The sequence below is a fragment of the Lissotriton helveticus genome, chromosome 7, assembly GCF_964261635.1.
Source record: "Lissotriton helveticus chromosome 7, aLisHel1.1, whole genome shotgun sequence".
Taxonomy (NCBI): Eukaryota; Metazoa; Chordata; class Amphibia; order Caudata; family Salamandridae; genus Lissotriton; species Lissotriton helveticus.
Genome location: NC_136068.1, coordinates 1,367,645,277 through 1,367,670,917, shown reverse-complemented (window position 1 = coordinate 1,367,670,917; position 25,641 = coordinate 1,367,645,277). Strand labels below are relative to the sequence as shown.

The 25,641-nt window shown below is 42.1% G+C and overlaps 1 protein-coding gene across 2 annotated transcripts in view; it reads right to left on the bottom strand.

Moving 5' to 3' along the window:
• LOC144770293 (Golgi apparatus membrane protein TVP23 homolog B-like) overlaps window positions 1-25,641 on the bottom strand; it is a 121,558-nt gene that overhangs the window by 25,095 nt on the left and 70,822 nt on the right. For both annotated transcript variants that reach the window (XM_078654690.1, XM_078654691.1), the window contains exon 5: window positions 14,566-14,697. In XM_078654690.1, coding sequence (XP_078510816.1) covers window positions 14,566-14,697 — 132 coding nt within the window. The remainder of the gene's footprint in view (window positions 1-14,565; window positions 14,698-25,641) is intronic.

Genomic DNA, 25,641 nt, shown 5'->3' with positions numbered 1-25,641 from the left:
AACTTTAATAAATTTGCTGCCAAAACAACAAAAATCCAATCGTTAGAATTGGAGATTTGCAATTTTAAATATTTAGGTAAAAATAGTGCTCGAAAGTACAAAACGCTAACTGTAGTTATCTGGTCGCGCCAGACCTGGACAAATTCACAAGTTAAGGCCCATCGTGATGGAGCGCAGACACTACAGAGACACAGTTAGGCCTTAAAGGTAGTAAAGTATCTTAAATCCTGGTCGAGGAGCGTTGCGAGGTCCCGAATCGAGGAGCCACTGAGCAGAGGTGAATCGGGCCGCGCTGAGTGATCGTGCATGGAGGATGCATCGTGCAGTGGCGGTACAAAAGAGCTGCAACGCTGTGATTTGAGGTCCTGGGTCAAGGATGCATTGCCCAGCAGTGGTTCTGAGGAGCCGCAGGGCTTCGAAACACAGTCTTGTGTTCAGGCTGCGAGCACAGTGGAGGATCGACAAGGTGCGTGTTCCTGCATTAGGGAAGCATCGCACAGCGGCAGTTCTGATGAGTCAAGATGTCTCAGTTCTGCTTGGACCACATCTGGAGTGGCAGAGCACCTTCAAGCTCACTTCCAAGGGTGCAGGACTGAGGTGGCAACAATTTTGGGAGGGGGGGCAAGATGACAAAAGCTAGAGATCAAGTGCTAGGTTCAAGGTGGTTGGAGCCTTTTCTGTATCTGAGGCTCCGATCAGGAGGCCAGCGAACAAGCACTTGGCAGTCACTCTGGTAGTCCTGGGTTCAAGACGCAGGTCCGGTCCTTTTCACTCAGGCAGGAGGGCAGCAAAGTGGCAGTAACCCTTGCAGCAGTGCAGCAAATCAGTACTTCTGAGTCTGTCACAGGTCTACAGTTGTACTGAAGAGCTGGGTCTGAGGGTCCACTATTTATACTTGGTGCAAGCTTTGAAGTAGGAAAGGTTTAGAGAGGATTCCACCCCCAAAAGGTGTTTGGAATTCCCTGTCTTAGCCTCAAGTTGTCTGGGGGCACGAAAGACCAGTGTGAAAACCTTTGTGAGTGAGGCAGAGTTTTTGTGATGTGCTATAGTGATAGCTGAAAGCTCCACCCCCATTCAAGTCAGAGATAGCCCATCCAGCCAACACCTCTTCCCCCTTTGTATAATTGTCTGAGAGCAATACACAAAGACCAACTGCCAGCTACACCTAGTAATGTGACCCACGATACAGGCACTAAATGGTTGGGACAAGAAAATGCAAACTTTCTATAAGTGCCATTTTAAGAATTGTGGCTTAAAATCCTAATTTATCATTAAAGAGGGTTTTAAACTACAATTCTCTAGAGACCACGCTCAACATGCCTACCTGCTCCCAATTGAAAGTTATGAATTATTAAATGTAATAAGGTAAGCCAGTGTTATTCTACAGGATAGGCAGACCTTGCAGCAGTGAAAAAATAATTTTCGAGTTTTTCACTACCAAGACATGTAAGATTCAGGCCTGTCAAAAGGTTTATTTAGCATGTTGAAATGGCAGTTTCACCTGCACACACAGGCTGCAATGGCAGGCCTGAGATGTTTAAAGGGCTACTTCAGTAGGTGGCACAATGCTGCAGGACCACTATTAGCATTTCCTTTACAGGCCCTGGTCCATGTAATACCACTTTACTAGGGACTTAACAATTATTTAAATGTGCCAATTGGGTGTGAGCCAATTTTACCATGATTAAAGGTGAGAGCATAAGCACTTTAGCACTGGTTAACAACGTTGAGGTGTGCAGTCCTAAAATCTATCAAAAACAGGTTCAGAAAACATCAGGGTTAAGGCAAAAGGTCTGGGGATGACCTTGTAGAGAGGGCCAAGTCAGACACTATTGGAAATCACTGGATGCAGCATGCAGCCTTGACAAGATGAAGGATTCCAAGCTCCAAAAAATGAGACCAAGTCCAAACATAGAAATCTTAATTGGGCAAAAAGTACCTGGCTGATGAGCGGGACCGTAACCATCGGCTATCAGGCTTCAATAGAACTTTTTCAGATACAGCATGCAATCTTGTCCTGCTGGGGAATTTGCATTTCCATTTTTTAGTCTACAGTAAAATCTTTGACCAGGACAAACCTGCTTGGTTCATCCGACCCACGCTCCATTACAGTCGCCCTGAAATCGCGCCTAGGTCCAAATCACAATTGAACAGTACTTTTTATTGGTATGTTACTTTTTTGTAGTATTTTTTTCTTTAAAATCTTTGAAAACATTAATATACCCCTCAATGCCTTTATTCAATTTTTATTGTTTTGGTGTCATTTTGCCCATTATATTTTTTTCTATTTTTATAAATTGGAGTGTGATTTTTTATTGTGTTGTGTTTTCAACTTTAACTGTTTTGTTACTTCTAAATGCTTTAGATATTTTCTCCAAGTTAAGCCTGTCTCCTCCGAGCCATAGCTAAGAGGGGCTGAGCTTAGATTTAAGTTACTGAAACCTTTGCATGGACCTAACAGGTTTTTGACTTTGTTACTTGAGTTGGACTACCATCCACCCCATTTGGTAAGTATGTCAGTGGCAGAGGCTACTCCATATCTGACATACTCCTCGGAGGAGTAAAGGTCACCACAGGTTTGGCCATTCAACTGCCTACCTAATTTAGAGTGGGTCGTCGAATGACCAGTTTTTACTGCCCCTCTTGCCCTCATGCACATTATGGTGGTAATGGGCTGTGAAAACATAAAAAAAGAAATCTCTCATGGTGTGGGAATAATTAGTTTTTAGTATTTTCAAAAACAAAATCCCACAATGGGATTTAGTTTTGAAAATACAATTTTCTTTTTTTAAAGTTTGACAACAGTACCGTCATTTTTACAGTACTGTCCATCAAACGTTTAATACGACATGACCCACCGTGACGGCGGCTCCTGCCAATGTTAAGAGATGTTTGATGGGCCGGCAGACATCTCTAAATTTGGCAGGCAGAGGACACTCAGTATGGCAGGAGTAAAGTAAAGGATGGGAGATTGAGCAGATGATGTGTTTAATAACCATACCTGCACATTATTGAACTGGGGAACTAGGTTTGGATCTCAGTGTCAGGTCACCGTCCGGCGATTCTGGGTAAATAACTTAAATAAGTAAATGTGTCTTTGTGTAACTCATGCTCATATAAAACGCCTCAATACCTTTGGGTTAAGTCTACTTCGCCAACCTGACGGATCTACTTCCGTCTGCCAAACACTAAAACTGGCCCAATGCTTTCAATATTATCGTATTTACTAAATTATCTGTTCAACAACTTGTAAACATTTTCAAAATGGCGCCAACAAAACGAGATAAAACAAATTTGGATAGTGCTGCAAAAGTTATACATAAGAAATTGTTTCAACACTACTAATAGGCGTTTTTAGGATGTTCTGGTTTATTATCAGGATTTCCTTTGCTCTTTTGGTGTATACAAATATATTTTTAGTGTCAAGCACAAGTCTGACTCAAAGAGGTCACCATGGTTGCACTCAGTTTTTGTCAGTGACTGGGGAGAAGGGACTGAGCACCTAGCCTACTGAATGGTCCATTAGAAGAATCATCATGTTTGAGGTATGGAGTGTGTAAGTGTGTAAAATTCTTTTATTGTATAGTTAATAAAAACCATTACAAAAATAAAATGCAGTACTTATTAAAACTGGTCAGAAAATACTGGTCGGAAAATACATACATGATTAAGATTAAAACCCTAGGTAAAATGTGATACCTTATTAAACTTCGAAAAACCAAGTCACTATTTGAAGAAACAGAAGTTACGAAACTACAAGAATAAGGTTTGTGTTGGCTCTTTACAGAAGTTCCTCTTTTTTTTTTTTTTTCCCTCATACTTAGTGAAAAATTTAACTAATCTACAGAGGATTATCACAGGACGGCAGGTGCGAGTTCTATATTCTTTAAACTTGTTACGGAACAGCGAGATCCGGGGTTGCATTGGCTCTTTGCAGAGGTTCCTCTTTTTTTCTCAAACTTATTGATAAATTTAACTGATCTACAGATAAGTTGCGGATCCTCTGAGCACAGGACTTGTATAATCGCAGGTGCGTATTCCATATTCGTTGAACTTCGCTTTTAACCCGCTCTGACGTTCCTGGTCCAGTGCTGGACAAATGCAAATCAGGTGAATGAAATCTTGTTTTGTGGCGCCACATAAGTCACACTCCTTTGTGCCTGAGTTCCTCCAGTCAGGTTGATCAGCATTTGTTGGCAGGTTGCCCTTCCTTAAACTGAGGTATTTGAGTTTAACATATGATGAAAAAGCAAACCCTAGATAGGCTGCAGGTGTGAGCTTTTTGTATGATTGTATTGTCATCCAGGCATGTGGGAGATGGCTCAGGGTTGTCTTATCATTGATCAATGAGTGTATATTGGCCGCTTTTTTTACTGCCAGCTTGAATGTTGAAACAGGCAGCTTGGTTTTCCACAGTGATGCTAATTCGGTGGTTTCAAGGGAGAGTTTAAAAAACTTAGCGTACTGAGAATTAGGGCTGTTTTGCATTGCTTCCCACATTGCGCGATTGACTTCTAGTTCCCGGTTCATCCAGATGTCATACCAGAATTTAACCGTCTCGTATTTTTTTTGCAGTACTTGGAACTGCAGGCCGAACTAGAGTCTGACCTGTGCGGGAGAGGCGTCATCGTTAGCTGGATACACGCTTGTACACTCTCATTTGAATTTTGTCTAAGAGCTGTGCACTCCTTCCGTGATGTAACACACTGCCATAGGCTATTGTTGGAAGTAGCTTGGCTTTGATGACTGTTAGAAGGGGATTGCACAAAGGGCCTTTTAGTTGCTTGGATAAACTACTAAATGTGTATAACAAAGCTGTTCCCTTCTTTTCGATGGCGTCGAAATGAGACTAAAATTAAGGCGCCTGTCCAGATGTATTCTCAAATACTTATAGCTTCCCACTACTTCCAATTTGTTGTTGTCTATTACAAAGATTGGTGGTGCTTTGCAGCGGCGAGTTATTATCATAATCTTTATTTTCTTACTATTTATTTCGAGAAGGTTCTGTTTTTTTGTATCCGGCCAGTTCTTGCAGAAGACGCCGCAAACCTATTTTCGTCTGGCTGAGGAGGACCACATCATCGGCATAGGAAAGATGTGTTAGACGTAGTGTTCCTAGCCGCGGTGGATGAGCTTTGATCCAGTCTAGCCTTGACGTCAAGTCGGCCATGAATAGATTGAAAAGATGGGGGGCCAAAACGCAGCCTTGTTTTAATCCGTCGTAAGTACAGATCTTCCGCGTTAGCCGGTTCCCGTTGTCAATCTTTACCTGCATCCAGGTGTTGGTGTACAGGTACATTATTGGGTTTAAGATTGAGTCCGGCAGGCCCTGTTGCTTTAGTTTTGTCCAGAGTAGTTGTCTGCTGACGCGGTCGAAAGCTGCCTTAAAGTCTACAAAGCAGGAGTAAAGCGCTTGGTGGGTTTGCAGACTTTTTTCGGCTATTAAGCTTATCGCCATGGCATTAGCCATGGTGCCTGTGCCACGGCGAAACCCGGTCTGATTTACCGGGATTTATTGGCTTTAAACCATTGTATAAGGTCAGTTAGCACCAGGGATGCATAATATTTAGCTTCAGCGTCAATGAGTGCTATCAGGCGGTAATTAGCTGGATTTTTACGATCTCCGCCTTTATAGATAGGATTAATGATCGCCCCTCTCCAGCTTTCTGGGAGTCGACTTGTGTTATTTATTGACCTAAACAGAAAGTTGAAATTACGGGCCCAGTAGTGGGGGTCCTCCTTGTAGATTGCCTGAGGGACACCATTCGTTCCTGGTGCACTGTCTTGCCAACTTCTTTTTATTATTTGTAATATTTCTAGTTCCTTATATGTACGCGATGTTTGGTCTGGGCCTTGCTGTTTAATACCTAAGCTGTTTAACTGAACAAGGTCAGGGGTCATCGGGATCACCACATTTGATGGTTTAAGTGCTGTGATTGCTGTTGTTATTGGAGGCGTCAGTGAGTTTATTGAAAAATTATCAACTAGATACTGAACCCATGCCTTTTCCGTGATACAGGTCATACTTATTGTTTGTGCTGGTCGGTTCAAAGAATTTACTTGCAACCAGAATGCTCTGGAGTCGGATTTTTTTATATTGTATAATATTTTGGTCCAAAAGTCAGTGACTCGATTTTTTTTTTCAATCCAGATTTGTTTCTTGTATTGTTTTCTTATTGATCGTACTACTTGCCAAACATTTGAATTTGAGCTGTGACCGTAGGCTCTCCTCATGGACTTCGCAGACTTCTTCTTAAGGAAAGTATGGTCTTGCTGAAATGGCCATTGTTCTTTTGGTTGGACTTCTTTTTTAGGATTGACACCAGTCTTAGGTAGTTTATTCAAGAAGGCAGACCATGTTTCTGCGCACAGTTCGTTTTCCTGAGTTAGCGTTTGAATTAGCTTCTTTGCATCCTGTGCTATTTGTGGTAACGAATTACTCGTCCACCTTAGGCGCTTCAGGTTGATAGTTGATGTTTCCCCAGCTGTTGTTGGGGCTTGTAAGTATTTAATCGGTGCCAATTTAATTTCGATGTACTGCATTGAGTGGTCACTGTCTGGAGAACATATAATTTGGAACTTTTTGATTAATCCTAATAGAGAAAGCGAAACTATGGTATAATCCAGGATTGTGCTTGTTCTGGGGCCTATATAAGTGCTAGAGGGAGGTTTATCCTGCTCGGTTCTTCCGTTTAGCACTCGCAACCCTTGGTGCTCAAGGTCCCACATCAGCTGTTTGCCCACTTTATCTGTCTTCATTGCGAGCGGAATCTTCTGTGTTTCAACGCCCCAGAGTTCGTTAGCGGTGATGATATTATTCTCGTCCTCCGGGTGTTGTAAAAGATTAGCGTTGAAATCGCCTGTAAGGATTATCTCCCATGCTGGTTGTTCGAGGCGGAAACCGGATATGACATTATTAATGTTCTTGAATAGTTCTTTTTTTACTTGGATTTTTGGGTGAGCATATATGTTGATTAAGATAATAGTTCCAATGCTTGCCTGTGATACCCTTTCTAGTTTGATTATTTGCATATCTGTCGTAGAAGCGGCCATTTGGGAGGCCTTGATGTTTAAAGCAGTGGTTACATAAACCGACAGACCCCCCTTTGCTCGCCCATGACGCGGAGTGCGAGTTGCACTAACATGAAAGCATAATCTGCCTGGAACGTCTATTGGCTCAATTAACCATGTTTCCTGCAGGGCTATGATATCATAGATGTCCCAAGTGCCCGTTTTTCTGTTTTCGTTTAGGATTTCATTTGCACCAGCAATGTTCCAGGAAAGAACTTTTACTGGGCTTCGATCGGTTTTAGCTGCCCGGCTATAGATTCAGTTTTCATTTGTACCTTGTTTTTGTCTATTCGGCCATTCGATTTTAAAGGATTCTGCACCCATGGCGCCTTGCAATACCGAATGTGTAGATCGACTTGCCCGTGTGTAATCTTCTTTTTTGGCACGCTTCCTTAGTAGGGGGGACGGATAACCTGGCGTTGCCTCTTCTTTAAGAGAAATTCCCCACTCTTCAAATTTAGTGGTTTCATTGAGTATCTCCTTAACAATTTCCGCATTCCTCCAGGTTGCGAGGGTACCTTCCTTAGATGTGTTGTTGCCGAGTTTGATAAATTCTATTGTTAGTAGGTCAGTAGGTGTTATGTGGTTAAGGCTCGGAATTGCGGATATCAAGTGTAGGATATTTCCTCTGTTTAGATAGTCTTGTGTGCCTTGTATTTTTTAGTTAGGGATAAAGAGTAACCTTCCCGTTGTTGTTAATTTCGAGTCATGCGATTGCTCACGGATAAACTGTATGTGGTCGTTTGTCCAAATTCTCCTCATTTTATTGCTTCCATTGACCTTTACATCATCACATGTATTTTTTGCTTTTTGCCTATGGACGTCATTCTCTGATTGCTCAGGTAGCTTGCTTGCCTTAGCCTTTACTTTCTGACTAGCTCTTTTTTGACCGCCTTGTTCAGTGTTGTGCGCGTGTTCGTTAGCGGGGATCGCAGGATAAGGACCTATCCTTGTCGCTGTTTCCGGACCTATGCTTTGTTGCTGAACATACTGATCTGTGATTATCTTTACTTGTAATTGGTCTTGCGTAATCTTGTCAGCTTTTACTGTGACTTGTCTTACATTTTTTTTATCCCTTTTGTTGGTAGTGGCGTCGGTGCTAAAGGTTGTGTGCGGGATAAAAGTTATTTTATATTTGTTATCAACGCTTTTGGTGACCACTCTTTGGCATCCCTGCTTACTTGACTGGTGCCTACCACACTCCTGCTTCCTTATATGGTGTTTGAGGTCTTGCTGAGAGGTACATACTTTGTCGTGATTTATTACCATTGTTTTTTGGTTCACACTTTGAACTCCCTGGAGCTCTGTTTGATTGTGTGAAGTCATAATCGACACTTTCCAGACTCCAATCTGCGCTACTTGAAGCTATGGGTAGAGTCGCCTGTTCAACATCGGTTGAGTCCTCAGTTCCTGAACTTGTCACGTGGACAATATCCTCTGTTAGTATGGGTGTTTTTGGTCTTACCATATAGGCTAACTCGTTGGCTCCTGTAATGGTGAGCTGTTGTCCTTCTTTAGTTTTACTTGGGAGCTTTGTCATCGGGGGTAACTGATGTGACCCCTCTTCAATATCAAGTTTGGGTTTTGGTAAAATTTTTGGACGGTTGAAAATTGGAAAGTTGATCAAAGCCTGCTTATTGGCAAATGTGCGATTTAATAGTTGATTTCTATTTTTTCTTGCACGTTTTTTCTGCCGTTTGGTTAGAGCTTGTTGGTTGTTTGAATTTTTTTCCCAGTCCTGTTCAAGTTGTTCTATTTCTGATGATTCACGGCTGTTGTCATGCCTAGCAGAGGGTTTGACCCCTTTTGAATTTTGATCTTCAATTAATTCATCAGTTCTTGTTTTTATTAACGTATTTTGCTTCATTTTTTGATCTATTGTTTGTTGTACTACTACTGCTGTAAGTTCTTCGTTCCTCTTTTCAGGTTTAACTGTTTCTTCTTTAGGCGTGTCTTTGTAGTGGGCTAGGGAAATGAGGTATCTTCCATTTAATTTACTATGGGTGCCCTGGTTTGCGTACTTGCATTCCTGTAGGATGTCTGAGTATTAATGGCAAATCCTTCAGTTTTTCAAGTATGGGATTACAGGTGCATTTTGGGGGCAGTACCCAGGGGCGAATCTGGTCCTGAAAAATGTCAAATGTATTAACCATGTTGTCCAATTTTTTATTTATGCTGGATATATGTTCAGCTATTGTGCTCATGAGGTGTATTTGAATGTCGATTTTGTCGGACTGCATGTTCAAGGTTTTAATTGAAGTTTCCAGTATATTACCCAGTGCTCTGTGTAGAGGGATTATAGATTCCAGGTTTTCATTGAGACCGTGCTTTCCTGCTTGCTGGCACTGGTTTACTTTGTTATTGTTTGTGGTGGATTTCCGGTATGAATGTTCTTTGGGTGTCATAGCGATTCGGTGATCCACATTTTGTTTGTAGAAGAAACATGTGTTTCCAGAGCTTTTAGCGGTTGCTGGGTCGGCCAATGCTGACGCACGAGAGTTCTATTATTGTTGGTTCCTGACAGCGATCAACATCAGGGCCATTGGGCAAATCTGTGTGTGCGTGGACTTCTACGTCCTGGTTCGACCCACTAGATATCTCAATTAGCTTTTTGTTTACTAGTTCCGCGATCGATACATTTTTTGGGTGCCGTCCATTTAGGGTTTTTTCTTGTACCTCAGTTATAGTTATCACCGACTTGTTATGCGGTTTCATTTGCTTAGTACCAGTTACACTTGTTTTATGGTCTTGTTTTGCATTGTGTGGCGTTGTACCTTCTTTCCTATTCGAGAGGGTTTGGGGCTCCAACCAGAAGTTGCACATCGCACTATTTTTATTGGGTTTAAGCATTACTTGATTTAGACGTGACTCCAGCCTTGGGGTCGAATGATTGTTTGGATGTTCCTTATAAGCTGCGTCTAGGGTACTGGTGTTGTGACATCCATCGTTGTTACCTATGACCGGTGGTTTACCTGCCCTTGAGAAATCTAAGTTTAAGTCGCTTATTGATGGAACTGACGATATGGATATCCTTGTAGTTATTTTTAGACTTTTATGCGGTATACTTTTTTCTGAGGGTTTTTCCCTGGGGCTATCCATTGTTGTATCGATGACACCTGGCGGCGTTAGATGTTTCACTTGTTCTTGTGACGTATCATGACTACTATTTTCCATGTGTACTTGGGCTTGTATTTGTATCGTATACTTATTGTCCCCCTGAGCTGTTTGCATGCACTTGCCTGATTCTTCTGTTCCAGTGCCCTTTGTTGGATTAATATTTGAACAGGGCAGGGGGGTCTGTGAGAGTGTTGACTGCGCAACCAGTTTGCTCGGAGTCATTGGTTTTTGAAGTCCATTTGAAATTACTGGCATTGTGTAAATTACTGTTACAGGGTCTTTCAAAAATGAAAATTTGCCAGTAGGATTCATTGAGCCGAAGATGGAGTAGATTGGAGGTATCAATGTGGTGGTGGGAGGGTTGACTGCACTGTCCTCGGAGGAGCAAATGAGTGTTTTAGATTTTCGTTTTGTGGTTTGTGGGGGATTCCTTCGAGTTCTCCCTGACCTCATTGTTCCAAACGACTTGATGTCGGGGCCTCTTGTTGCCCTGTAAGACCTTTAGGACCTCTAAGCTTATTCCTGTCCGAGGTAAGGTCTCGGGATGGCAGAAGTGTGGGGGGGGGTTAACTAGAGGGTGTTAACCAAAACGAAAGGTATTGATAGTTAGATTGAGAGCAAGGGTGGCAATGGTGGCAAGTGGTGAACTGGGCGTTTCTGGCCTGAGCTGTAACGGAGGCTGTTGCTTAGGTCAGGTCCTACCGTTACACGTTCTGTCCGCTCACAGCCCCTCCGCACTCCACTTCCACCCTAAACGGCTACTGCCGTTTCTACTGCACACCACCTCTGCCGTCACTATCACCTCTACCGCACGACCCCCCCACCGCTCCTCACCTGAACAGCTGCTCAAACACTTTTGGTTGTACCTGCTGTCGCTAGGAGCCGGAAGCTGCTGCTCCGTCGTGGGGTTTGATGTTGCCTGTATTGCTGCCGTTGAGCAGGTCGTTTCTGAGCTGGCTGCTGGCTCGGCTCCACTTGCCCCCAGCCTCTGCTCCGTTTCAAGCCTCCGCTCCGAATCGAGCTCCGGCTTGGACTTGGGCACAGCACGGCAAAGCACCTCGGGCACTTCAGGGACCTCCGTCGGCACCTTACCAGGTCGTGTGCTCTCAATGCTCACGGCTTTCTCGCGGCTCTCTCCTGGCACCCGACTTGCTCACGGCTTGCTCCCAGCTCGTTCCTGGCTCTCCACTCCCGGCTTGTTCTCGCTTGCTCGACAACTCGACTGCTCCACTCCACTGCACTACTCGACTGCTCAACAGCGCCAGTTCCAGTATAGGAATTACATGTGTCAGGTATGGAGTGGTCAGTGCTGAAAGCATGAATTTTCCTATGCATGCACCATGCCAATATAAACGTGTGCACAATTGCGTAAAATGAATCTGCAATTTATTTCAAACAAGATTACAAGTAAATGAACAGGTAATGTTTCTGTGAAGGCTGCACTTGTGTAATTAAATGTGAATTAATCCAATAGGAAGGGATGCAGGAATATGCTAGTCATAAGCCAGATTGTATGATAATCTTAAACTATTGATGAAGTCATGAATGTCATGGTGCTCGGGACAACAAATGCATCAGAACTTTTGACAGACCATGGCACGTGGAAGGCTGATGGTCAGTCATGTGCCAATTTCAGGAGATGTGGTAAGATGGTGCATGCTAATTGCCAAAGACTCAAAGTTTCAAAAGAGAAGATACTTCACTTCATCTCGTTTGGCATTATTCCAATACAATCTTATCTTTAGCAACGTTGCATCACAGAAACCACAACGTTGGAAGCAGTCGACAAGGTACTACATGCGCCACACGCTGGGAATCTCTGGTATTACAGACCCATCACCAATCTGACACTAAGTACAGAGTGCTTCTCAATATCTTAACTCCATGGGTGGGCAATAATGGCATATAACGAAAGTAATTCACCTTGTCTTGTAAGGTGGTGCCAAGGTGTACGTGTAGAGATGGTTGAATCACACTCAACAGTGATCCCTCTTTCCACATAAAACCACTGCATGAATCTAGTTACCTAGCATCAACATAGCTGACAACTCTACTTCAGAATCAACTCAAAGGCCATAATCTCCAAAATCACGGAACACGATCTCCTTGCTCATGAACCCAAGAAATCCTAACCAGATTGGACTTGTGAACACTGGAAAATCACAGTGATTTGCCAGTGTTAACAAGTCTAACCTTAGGATTTCTTGGGTCCAGGAGCAAGGCGATAGTGCTCCATTGTAATAAGTCTAGAAAGTTAACATGTAAAGAAACATCCCCACAAACCAGCAGACTGTGATACAACATTCCACAGAAATTATGTGAGAGTTAAAATGGCTTCAGTTATGAAAGTATCATGCACCAAACAACACCATCTACAAACACACCAATATGCCATTCTAACCATGCAAAAGAGGAAATATTGTTGCTAAATTTGTCCTCCACATCAGTATTAACCACCCATAAGACCCTCACCACATCTAGTTTTACCACACATCCACGTGTCCCCCCCCTTTAGAATTTAAAGGGTAATACTCAAAACCTTCCCTACTCACAACAATCTCTGCAATTGCACTTCTCGCCAGCTCCCTGTCCTCCCTGCTTGCAAGGCATTTAGTTAGGTTGGGATAATCTAAAGCACAAATCCTTGAAGCTTAAGCTGTGGAGTCAAACGTGAACTCTCGAAATATAGCAATACGCCATCATGTCTGTACAGTGTGATCTATTGCTCAAACTCTTGTAAAGTATGACACAGCTAGGCTATTATAAAGAAATCAGGCAACCACAGAAAATGGTTCAAGTGCAAAAAGTACAAAAACACTACCATCTAAAGAAGCTGGTCATAACCACCAAGTGGACTTGGCCATCTAAAGAAGCTGGTCATAACCACCAAGTGGACTTGTTGTGAATCTATCTAGGACCCTAATTAGATATTCCTGATTCATGCCCTTATGTGGTTATAACAAAACATATCCTTATAAAGGCATAAGAATCATGTCCATATTTAGGCATAGCCAATGCAGTCCAAATACGGCAAGGCTACTCCCATAGACTCCTAGAAAGCACAACGTGTTCTTTAAACAAACCAAGCCTCCAGCAGCCCGGGAATTACCCTGCTTTTGTTTTGATTTGCACAAGAACTCCTGGAGTCCAGAAAGAACTGTTAGTTCTTAGTGACGTCTTATGTCCAACCTTACGTCAAACACGGCACCTTTCAGGTATAAATATACCAACGTTGCCTTAAGCAAACACACGGTGGTTTGGAGCAGAGCGGCTATCTACTTGCCCGAAGCCCAGCTGATGCGAGTGCTGAAGGAAGCCGACCCTCCCATTTGACGCACTGAGAGAGACGCTGTCTTTTCTCCTGCCGAGAAATCCAGCTCTGGTGTTTCCAGTCACCCTTGCGGGTTGCTGGGAGATCGAGTCCTGAGACACGAGATACAAGACCTCCTTCATTCTATAACCAAGGTACGGAGCGGACTAAAACCTTAAGAGATTTCTTGATTCAGATTCTTGGCAAAAAAACAACTTAACTTAAACTGCAACTTACTTACTCCTTCCCACGTATTAGGCTTAGGTCAGGTACACCGGGGTAGGCGTATATTAGAAGCACCAGTTGAGCACGTTAGTCAATGTTTTTATGTATATATATATTTTATCCGTTTTAAAGTATCATATGGCTAAGAAACCATATCAATGCTTTTACAGTATTATTTCATAATACTCCTTTTACTGTACGCACTTTACTTCATGATAAGTATTGCAACTGTGGCAATTCATTTCTCTTGCATGAGAAAAAAGACTGCTCAATAAATAACTTTTATTGAAAACGGCCGTCTCTCTATTTCTCTGCACTCTGGTGAGACTAAGCATTGACTGAGTGAAATAGTTGTCTATTGTTTTCACAGAACTCTAGAGATATACTCTTTATTCTGAGGGAGCAAAGTTGTCATGTTTATGCGGTCAGAAGCTAATCCCTTCTTGTCTATTCAGGGAAGTTAACACCTTGTTTACTCGAGAAAGTTTCTAGTGACCTCTGAGCTAGCTGGCAAACATAATTAAGTCTAACATAGTCAGTAGAGACCTAGATGACCTCAGTCCTACGTCTAAACTGCTGTTTATATTATTCCAATGCGCAGAGCCTATTGGGAATATAGGAACTACACTACAGACTGCAAAGCAAAACAACAAGGCTACTATATATAAATGGGAAATTCCTTACATGAACTGTAGTGTATGTAATCTTCCGAAACCAACATCAACTGAAAAGTTGAAATTAAGCCCTTTATTACCATTCCTACATAGATACAGGGCATTCTTACTCCATTTGAATGTGGTCCATGCTTAACCAAAATTCAGTAAGATGAAAAATAAACTTACCAGCCATTTGATATTCAATGAAAACAGCGTAATAAATGCAAAGATCACCCAGAAGATAGGACAGGTTACCAGCCCCAACCAGAAGATCCGGGATTCAGAATCTGAAGAAACTTTTTTTCCTTGAGCAGGTGCCTGCAATTTAAGAATTTCATTTCAATGGATCCATCCAAAGTACACTTCCAAAGACAATGTGAATAGCAATAAATGTGCCATTTCGGAACATTGTTCATTAAAATGCTCTAAGAAGTTAAATGTATTCCTCGTTTTCCTGACGGTGTACACACAAATGAGCACCCAGTTGGGGATAGCATGACTTGCGCCCGATGTGAAGCAAACTCATTGCACCATAAAAGAGTAACCAACTGTAAAATGCTGGTATAAATTGATGACAACAATGGCAAAATGATAAACGACATCCTCCTCACTTGGGGTTTTAGCCATCAATAACTTAAGGTGACTGTATCACTACTGAAACCCGCCAAGAGAAAACATTCAAAATTGCAAAAAAGAAAAGTCCCACGTAGCTTAAAAAAATGACGAAGAAAAAAAAGTGTCTGCTACTCAAAAGGTAAATCATCAGCCAAATTCCCCAGCTACCCCTCAAATCGCCTGTTAGCTGTATATTAGCCTTTGATACAGTAGACCCCTGCACCGCCTGTCAGCTAGATTTACTATGCAAAAATACCACATACACATTGGACATGGCTTAGTACTAAGGTTACTTCAGACATAATGTCAATGAAAAAAAAAATCTAACACTGAACATCAGGGCTGTTCTTTACCTCCTGGACAAAAACAATCAACTACACTCAATAAAAAAGGTCTTATAATTTTCAAGCCTACAACAAAGTTTTGACTCTACACCCACTCTGCTTCCACAGAGAAAGCAGCACGGTTTGCTTTAAGCCAGAACACACATGAAATAACCCAAAGAGAAATACTGGCTATGGGAAAAATACTGACCAAGTGGAATAGTCCACTGTGTAAAAGAGCAACAGAAAAAATGATGCATGGAACAACAATTACTTTTGTCCACTGGTAATTAAGCAGGCTGCCCTACATGCCACTGTGCAAATCAGTCTAGGCACACCACCAAAATTGGCAGTCAGTCTCAAATTCTAATCCACATCCCCTCTGACCGCAAACACATGCAGTCCCGGACTAGTTCTGCCTTCGTTGACAAGGGCTGTACTGTTCATATGCATACAGGACCAACGATGACCTGCACAAGGTTGGTACAGTTGTTTAATGGTAAAGGCTACCATAAAGGTACGGTATACAGCCACAGTAATACCACAGGGTCAGATTCATTTAGGAACTTCAATAAATCACGGTTTTGTCTCTATATTTGGGCCGAATACTATATCTCTCCCAATTCATCATGGTAGCTAATACAAGAACATTATCTTTGAAATCACGGCCTTTACTGAACAAAAGTTATTCTCTTTACCTGAATGGTGGCACCTGTAAAAGTCCACAGACTACTGTAAAAAAGGTGCAAAAAATGGAATCCAAAAAATCGGTTTCCGAGACCTAGCTCATGTCAAGGTAACTGGTCTGATTGACCAGTGGTACCTATTGAGAAAGAAAAATTTCTTTCTAGTGTCCCCTCACTCACCGGGGTTGCCCCACGGTGACATGCTTCATCATTGGGGTCCTCCCAGTTCTCTACGAAAAGGGGTGCGCTGCGAACTAGCGAACTACGCAGGAGCACTTTGAAATGAAAGACTATGTGTTGTGCAAAGCAAGTGGTGAAGTGGGTATAGGTGAGTTTAAAAATAGCGTGCTTAGTGGGCCTCAACAAATTTATTATGCTCCTAGACAGGTATATTAAAAGTGGGGTGAGAATCACTGTTGGTCAACCTATAATGAGGATTGATACAGTGAACGGTCGGTCTACATGTTTCATGCTACCCCTAGCATTTCTTCAGGACCATGCGGGGACCAGCCCAGCATTTGCCACTCCTGTATCCCTAATTTAGGGAGAGATAGATAAGATAAATAATCAAAAATTAAAGCATGCGTTCATTATAGAATACATACGTATTTATACTGATTTCAGACGCTGTAAAGATAAAACACATCATTAGTAGCAATCATGCCCCCCCATCAGGGAAGGGTCACATAGTCTCTGTGCATGCCACCAGAAAACATCCGGTGCTATGGTGGAAGGTTGCACCATATTGGTGCGTGCAGGCTACCATGCCAAGTCTGGATCATTTTTTATATATAGAGTGGTTGTGAATTCACACATAAAAACAAGACAGGACTTCATGTGACCAGGACACTAGACACAAAAAACACTTAATAAATACATACAATAGACTCTCAATATTTACTTTTTCCTGAGCTCGCTGGCACCTCATGGTCTCTCTGGGGATCGTTTCCACCTAATGGACACACTGCTAATGGTCCAAAAGAAGGTGAAAGAGGGAGAGTGACCAAAAATCGGTAAATAACGGAGTACGATGTCCGAAAATATCGGTATATGCATACAAGAGGAGTGAAGGTCCATCCACTCTTGTAGCGTTCGTCAAACAGTGTTACTTACTTCCTTATTGGTGAAAGCGCTCAGGATTACCTAGTGTCAGCCTCCCCGGGACCGCATACTGCTTGAATGCGCCTCCGGTCGTGTTTTGTAAACCGAGGCTTCCGGGTGCATCCCAAAACCGCTAGACCAGTGATCGCGGCGGCCATCTTGGGAGTATGCGATTTCGGTGTATAATAAAGGCTATTGACAAAAAACGTTGCCGGTTTTGCTCGCGAAAAATATGTAAGCAAATCTACCGACTATAAAGTACCTTTATTAAAAGGGGTCTTACCTTGTAGAAATACATTTTCATGCAGACGAGGATTTTTTATGTATATCAAGGGAGTTTGTTGGATAATTATAAATGCAATATTCCTTATTGACAGATCAGTCTCTATGGGTAGTGAGAGACTCAAAAAACCAATTGGTTGGTAAGAACCCTACGTAGAGTAGCATACAGAGAATTAGTAATATTCCACTTAAGGGAAAGTTTTTTATAATGAACCAAAAACGATGAACTAGACTTTATTACTCATCCATTATCACATGTTAGTTTAAGATGTCGAAAAAGGGTCCCCAGAGGAAGATCAATCTTCATATAGTACTCGAGGGGCGAGGATGCCTCATATGTCTAGAATTTTCGGAAAGTTTATTGAGAGAGGCCTGATAGATGTATGGTATGTCTAAAATTTTTGAAAGATTTATTAATAAAGGCCTGTTAGGAGATCTACAAGGAAAACAATCAGAGGAGTTTAAATTCAGACTTTGTAATTATCTTGAGTATTTGTTGGAACTATTGCAACAAAGAAAAATAGACAGGTTAGTTACCAAAGGCCCCACACGGGATGTCGTCATTCAGCCCCTGTGTGTCCGTACGTAGTTTAAACACCCAGCGTTGTTCGCGCTCATGAGGTATTCTCTCATGCTTTTCTTTTGTTTTTACAACTTCCAGCACCACCCATCTCAAATCATTCGGTGTGTGATTTTTCTCAATGAAATGATTTGTCATGCGTGTGGTTGCTCGCTTGCACCTTATGTTGCTCCTGTGCTCAACTATGCGGGTGCTCACCTTGCGTGTAGTCATTCCTATATAGTGTAAGTTGCAAATACATGTAATCAGGTATACAACTCCACTTGTATTGCAATTAGACATCTGATTTAACTGCCAAGTAGTGTTGTTGTTAAACGTCACCTTCTTTGTGGTAGACGTTAAGTGACACACACTACAGTTGTTACATGGGTAATGACCCGTCGGTAGAGGTTGCAGTCTCGTGGTGGTATCTATGGACTGTGGTCGCGTGTGGACCAGATGGTCTTTCAGATTCATCCCACGGCGATGGCTAAACATGGGTACCGGAATTTTCAGGTCTCCACTATTGACCATCGGCCAATGTTTCTTTACTATTTTTGTCACCTGATCAGATACTTTGTTGAAAGTCGTAATGCAGATGGGTCTCCTGTTTTCAGTGGTTTTTTTTATTTTGGGTTCCAAAAGTGCATCCCGATGGTTATTGCCAGCCCTCTTTTTTGCATTCTTCATCAGTTGGGTTGGATAGTTTCTTTCTTTCAATTTCACGCTTAGATCCTCAGCTTGTATAAGGTAGTCTTGTTTGGTAGTACAGTTTCTCCTCAGCCTAAGGAACTGTCCGAATGGGAGATTTTGTTTCAAGTGTCGGGGTTGAAAACTGTCATATGTCAATAAGCAGTTTCTTGTTGTTGGCTTAAAATGTGTGGTTGTCCTTAATGTTCCATTCTCTGCCAGTATATTCAAGTCCAAAAATACCAGATGGGATCTACTCATGGTATTAGTGAATTTTAGGAACTTGTCCTGTTGGTTAAGCCATTCGAAAAAATTGAGGGCCTCATTCTCACTCCCCTCCCATATTAACAACACGTCATCAATATAACGTCTCCATATCGAAATATGGTGTCTGTAGGGGTTACTATTGTTCAGAATCTTAGTTTGCTCAAGATGATGCACATACAATCCTGCTAGGCGCAAAAGTACTGCCCATGCTGGTCCCGTGTTGTTGGCGGTACAGTGTTTCCTCAAAACAAAAAACAAAAATTGGTGAGGGCCAGGCGGCAGCATTCTATCACCACATGTCTAGGTGTTTTGTAAGTCCATTGAGAATCCAAAAGAACCTCTTCTAAAATATCAAGAGTTTCTTTGTGAGGGAGGCTAGTGTACAAACTTTCCACATCCAGACTGATGAGAATACTGGATGTGGGGTCAAAATTCAGTTCTTTTAAAAGACATAGGACATCTTTGGTGTATTGTAGATAGGTGTCCGTTTTCTGCACTATAGGTCTCAAAAAAGCGTCCGCATATTTAGAGAGGGGTTCGAGAATGGAACCTATACCGGAGACAATCGGTCTTCCAGGTGGTTTCTCCAAGCGTTTGTGTATCTTGGGAATTGTGTAGAAATAATGAGTGACTAGTTTATTGTTGACTAGAAATTCAGTTTCTTTCTTACTCATCCAGTCATTAGCCAATGACTCTTCGATGAGATAGGCAATTGATATTCTCAGAGGCTCAGTTGGGTCCTCTTTAATGATAACGTAATTCCTAGTGTCTGCTAGAAGTCGTAAACATTCTTCTCTGTACTCAGATGTTTCCCGTAGGACTATCGCCCCTCCCTTGTCAGCTGGTTTGATAGTAAGGGTCCTGTTTTTTGATAGTTCATGTATTGCCTGTAATTCTGTGTTGCTTGTATTTTGAAACACTTTTACTGTACGAGGGTCAAGTTCTTTTACTTCTTTCATGATGGCCTTTTCAAAAGCTAGAATCTCTACTGGCAAACTGCCAGGTGGTGGAAGAAATGTTGATTTTTTCTTCAGCCCAGTGTCAGACACCGTTAGGTCTTTTTGCTCTTTATCCTTGAAGAAAACTTGTAGTTTCAGTTTCCTCAGGAACTCTTTGAGTTCGCAGCAAAGTTTAAACTTATCAGTATATGGAGTAGGCACGAAACCCAGACCTTTGTTTAATACTTGCGTTTGGATTGGTGTCAAGTCAATATTGGACAAATTAACTACTAGGTCTTGGTGCTGCTCGTTGTGGCTTCCGGAGGGCCTTTGCTGCATGTGTGGCGTCCTTCCGTTACCAGGGGTTGTGCCCATTGCAGTTGTTGTCCTGCTTTGTTTTTTGCCCGTTGGTGGGGTTTGCCCCCGCCTAAAAAAGGACGGCCAGAGTTGCCTTGGTTACCATCCCAGACTGGGAAGGGCTGTTGTGGGTACATAGGAGGGCCGTAGTAGAATGGTGCTGGTGGGCCATATGGTGGACCGTAGGGTTGTAGACCTTGATATGGTGGCCATGGGGGGGAGGGGTGGTTGATTACCCCGATACCCTCCTGAATTTCCTCTTCCTCTCCGATGTCTCCTATATGTAGGTTGATTATAGTTGAAGGAGGAGCCCGAACTATCTGACCCCGAATCTGAGCCATCACCATCTGTATTGTATCCTGGGTTCCTATTGTTCAGTTTGTAATCGTCCCTTATGTAAGGATAGACTTTGACATGCGAAAAGGATTTTTGATCTTTTGAAAGTTGCACGTATTTGGTGTCTTTAAGGCTTACTTCGAATTCCGTCATGTTCTTATTTAGTTCATCCAGTCTTTCCTTGAGTTCACTGGGAGTTTGATATGATTTTAAACGTACCTCCAAGGAATGGATTTCCTCTAGTAATGTCTCCGAGAGGCGAGCTGCTGTCTTTACTATAAGCACTAACAAGTCCCTGGCACAGTGCCATGAAATCAGCGACCAATCCTTTTTAAATTGTTTATCTTGCTGGAATATAAAAGGTTCATTTCTAACAATGAGACCCCTCGGAGCTGCACTGATCTCGAGATACTCAGCCATCATGACGCCATGAATCAATGTCTTATTTTGTGTTCTCTTCAGTTCTCTTCAGTTCTGTCAATTCATCCCAAATCTGGTTTGCATCAGTATTGTCCTACAACTACAAGTTTTCTTCAAGGATAAAGAGCAAAAAGACCCAACGGTGTCTGGGCTGAAGAAAAAAAAAAAATCAACATTTCTTCCACCACCTGGCAGTTTACCAGTAGAGATTCTAGCTTTTGAAAAGGCCATCATGAAGGGAGTAAAAGAACTTGACCCTCGTACAGTAAAAGTGTTTCAAAATACAAGCAACACAGAATTACAGGCAATACATGAACTATCAAAAAACAGGACCCTTACTATCAAACCAGCTGACAAGGGAGGGGCGATAGTCCTACAGGAAACATCTGAGTACAGAGAAGAATGTTTACGACTTCTAGCAGACACTAGGAATTACGTTAACATTAAAGAGGACCCAACTGAGCGTCTGAGAATATCAATTGCCTATCTCATCGAAGAGTCATTGGCTAATGACTGGATGAGTAAGAAAGAAACTGAATTGCTAGCCAACAATAAACCAGTCACTCCTTATTTCTACACAATTCCCAAGATACACAAACGCTTGGAGAAACCACCTGGAAGACAGATTGTCTCCGGTATAGGTTCCATTCTCGAACCCCTCTCTAAATATGCGGACGCTTTTTTGAGACCTATAGTGCAGAAAACAGACATCTATCTACAAGACACCAAAGATGTCCTATGTCTTTTAAAAGAACTGAATTTTGACCCCACATCCAGTATTCTCATCAGTCTGGATGTGGAAAGTTTGTACACTAGCCTCCCTCACAAAGAAACTCTTGATATTTTAGAAGAGGTTCTTTTTGATTCTCAATGGACTTACAAAACACCTAGACATGTGGTGTTAGAATGCTGCCGCCTGACCCTCACCGAATTTTTTTTCCGTTTTGAGGAAACACTGTACCGCCAACAACACGGGACCAGCATGGGCAGTACTTTTGCGCCGAGCCTAGCAGGATTGTATGTGCATCATCTTGAGCAAACTAAGATTCTGAACAATAGTAACCCCTACAGACACATATTTCGATATGGAGACGTTATATTGATGACGTGTTGTTAATATGGGAGGGGAGTGAGAATGAGGCCCTCAATTTTTTCGAATGGCTAAACCAACAGGACAAGTTCCTAAAATTCACTAATGCCATGAGTAGATCCCATCTGGTATTTTTGGACTTGAATATACTGGCAGAGAATGGAACATTAAGGACAATCACACATTTTAAGCCAACAGCAAGAAACTGCTTATTGACATATGACAGTTTTCATCCCCGACACTTGAAACAAAATCTCCCATTCGGACAGTTCCTTAGGCTGAGGAGAAACTATACTACCAAACAAGACTACCTTATACAAGCTGAGGATCTAAGCGTGAAATTGAAAGAAAGAAACTATCCAACCCAACTGATAAAGAATGCAAAAAGAGGGCTGGCAATAACTATCGGGATGCACTTTTGGAACCCAAAATAAAACAAAACACTGAAAACAGGAGACCCATCTGCATTACTACTTTCAACAAAGTATCTGATCAGGTGACAAAAATAGTAAAGAAACATTGGCCGATTGTCAATAGTGGAGACCTGAACATTCCGGTACCCATGTTTAGCCATTGCCGTGGGATGAATCTGAAAGACCATCTGGTCCACACGCGACCACAGTCCATAGATACCACCACGAGACTGCAACCTCTACCGACGGGTCATTACCCATGTAACAACTGTAGTGTGTGTCACTTAACGTCTACCACAAAGAAGGTGACCTTTAACAACAACACTACTTGGCAGTTAAATCAGATGTCTAATTGCAATACAAGTGGAGTTGTATACCTGATTACGTGTATTTGCAACTTACACTATATAGGAATGACTACACGCAAGGTGAGCACCCGCATAGTTGAGCACAGGAGCAACATGGTGCAAGCGAGCAACCATACGCATGACAAATCATTTCATTGAGAAAAATCACACACCAAATGATTTGAGATGGGTGGTGCTGGAAGTTGTAAAAACAAAAGAAAATCATGAGAGAATACTCCATGAGCGCGAACAACGCTGGGTGTTTAAACTACGTACGGACACACAGGGGCTGAATGACGACATCCCGTGGGGGGCCTTTGGTAACTAACCTGTCTATTTTTCTTTGTAGCAATAGTTCCAACAAATACTCAAGATAATTACAGAGTCTGAATTTAAACTCCTCTGATTGTTTTCCTTGTAGATCTCCTATCAGGCCTTTATTAATAAATCTTTCAAAAATGTTAGACATACCATACATCTATCAGGCCTCTCTCAATAAACTTTCCGAAAATTCTAGACATATGAGGCATCCTCGCCCCTCGAGTACTATATGAAGATTGATCTTCCTCTGGGGAGCCTTTTTCGACATCTTAAACTAACATGTGATAATGGATGAGTAATAAAGTCTAGTTCATTGTTTTTGGTTCATTATAAAAACCTTTCCCTTAAGTGGAATATTACTAATTCTCTGTATGCTACTCTACGTAAGGTTCGTACCAACCAATTGTTTTTTTGAGTCTCTCACTACCCATAGAGACTGATCTGTCAATAAGGAATATTGCATTTTTAATTATCCAACAAACTCCCTTGATATACATAAAAAATCCTCGTCTGCATGAAAATGTATTGCTACAAGGTAAGACCCCTTTTAATAAAGGTACTTTATAGTCAGTAGTTTTGCTTACATATTTTTCGCAAGCAAAACCGGCAACGTTTTTTGTCAATAGCCTTTATTATACACCGAAATCGCATACTCCCAAGATGGCCGCCGCGATCACTGGTCTAGCGGTTTTGGGATGCACCCGGAAGCCTCGGTTTACAAAACACGACCGGAGGCGCATTCAAGCAGTATTCGGTCCCGGGGAGGCTGACACTAGGTAATCCTGAGCGCTTTCACCAATAAGGAAGTAAGTAACACCGTTTGACGAACGCTACAAGAGTGGATGGACCTTCACTCCTCTTGTATGCATATACCGATATTTTCAGACATCGTACTCCGTTATTTACCGATTTTTCGTCACTCTCCCTCTTTCACCTTCTTTTGGACCATTAGCAGTGTGTCCATTAGGTGGAAACGATCCCCAGAGATACCATGAGGTTCCAGCGAGCACAGCAAAAAGTAAATATTGAGAGTCTATTATATGTATTTATTAAGTGTTTTTTGTGTCTCGCGTCCTGGTCACATTAAGTCCTGTCTTGTTTTTATGTGTGAATTCACAACAACTCTATATATAAAAAATGATCCAGACTTGGCATGGTGGCCTGCACGCACCAATATGGTGCAACCTTCCACCATAGCACCGGATGTTTCTTGGTGGCATGCACAGAGACTATGTGACCCTTCCCTGATGGGGAGGCATGATTGCTACTAATGATGTGTTTTATCTTTACAGCATCTGAAATCAGTATAAATACGTATGTATTCTATAATGAACGCATGCTTTAATTTTTGATTATTTATGTTATCTATCTCTCCCTAAATTACGGATACAGGAGTGGCAAATGCTGGCTGGTCCCGGCATGGTCCTGAAGAAATGCTAGGGGTAGCATGAAACATGTAGACCGACCGTTTACTGTATCAATCCTCATTATAGGTTGACCAACAGTGATTCTCACCCCACTTTTAATATACCTGTCTAGGAGCATAATAAATTTGTTGAGGCCCACTAAGCACGGTATTTTTAAACTCACCTATACCCACTCCACCACTTGCTTTGCACAACACATAGTCTTTCATTTCAAAGTGCTCCTGCGTAGTTCGCTAGTCGCAGCACGCCCCTTTTCGTAGAGAACTGGGAGGACCCCAATGATGAAGCATGTCACCGTGGGGCAACCCCGGTGAGTGAGGGGACACTAGAAAGACATTTTTCTTTCTCAATAGGTACCACTGGTCAATCAGACCAGTTACCTTGACATGAGCTAGGTCTCAGAAACCGATTTTTTGGATTCCATTTTTTGCATCTACTTTTTGGAGGGCGGCCTAGTCTCTCTTTCCTCCTTCTCCCCCAGTCTTATATCTACTGTAAAAAAGGGCCATTATTAAGCAAAATACTAGTTAATTGTGCCATAGCAGAAACATTCCAAAAGCAGCAAAATCTTCAACTACACATTAACAGCCCAAAAGGAAGGCAGGCGGCGAAGCAGAAAGTATGTGCTTTGGTTGCCACATGAAGCAGCTATATTGGGCCTTGCAGGACAAACAATCTTCCCTTGGAAACAGTGCATGGAAATTCAAGACACGTAGTTTCCTGCTCAGCTTTCTTCATTCCTTTATCCTTAAAATGTTCCATCTCCTACGGTTTATTAAATGTATTATTTTATCATTCGTGCTTACACTCGTTAGAGTTAGCAGTATCAGTGCCATAAGTCTGAATACATGACCCATTCACACTGTGCTTTTCAGCAGCATTGCAAATCAAAACAAAACACCATGAACCTTCTTTGTCTAGGACCACTCATGCCTTGGAGTCTTTGCGATGAAGGGAGCACTAACGGAAGGTTCAGATGCTATTCTCTCTCTCAGCTGAGTATACTCAACATATCATGATAAATTATTCTCAAGCGGCATTTCATTCAGAGGTTTGCCATCAGATATATATGAGACTAACTCAAGCCTAT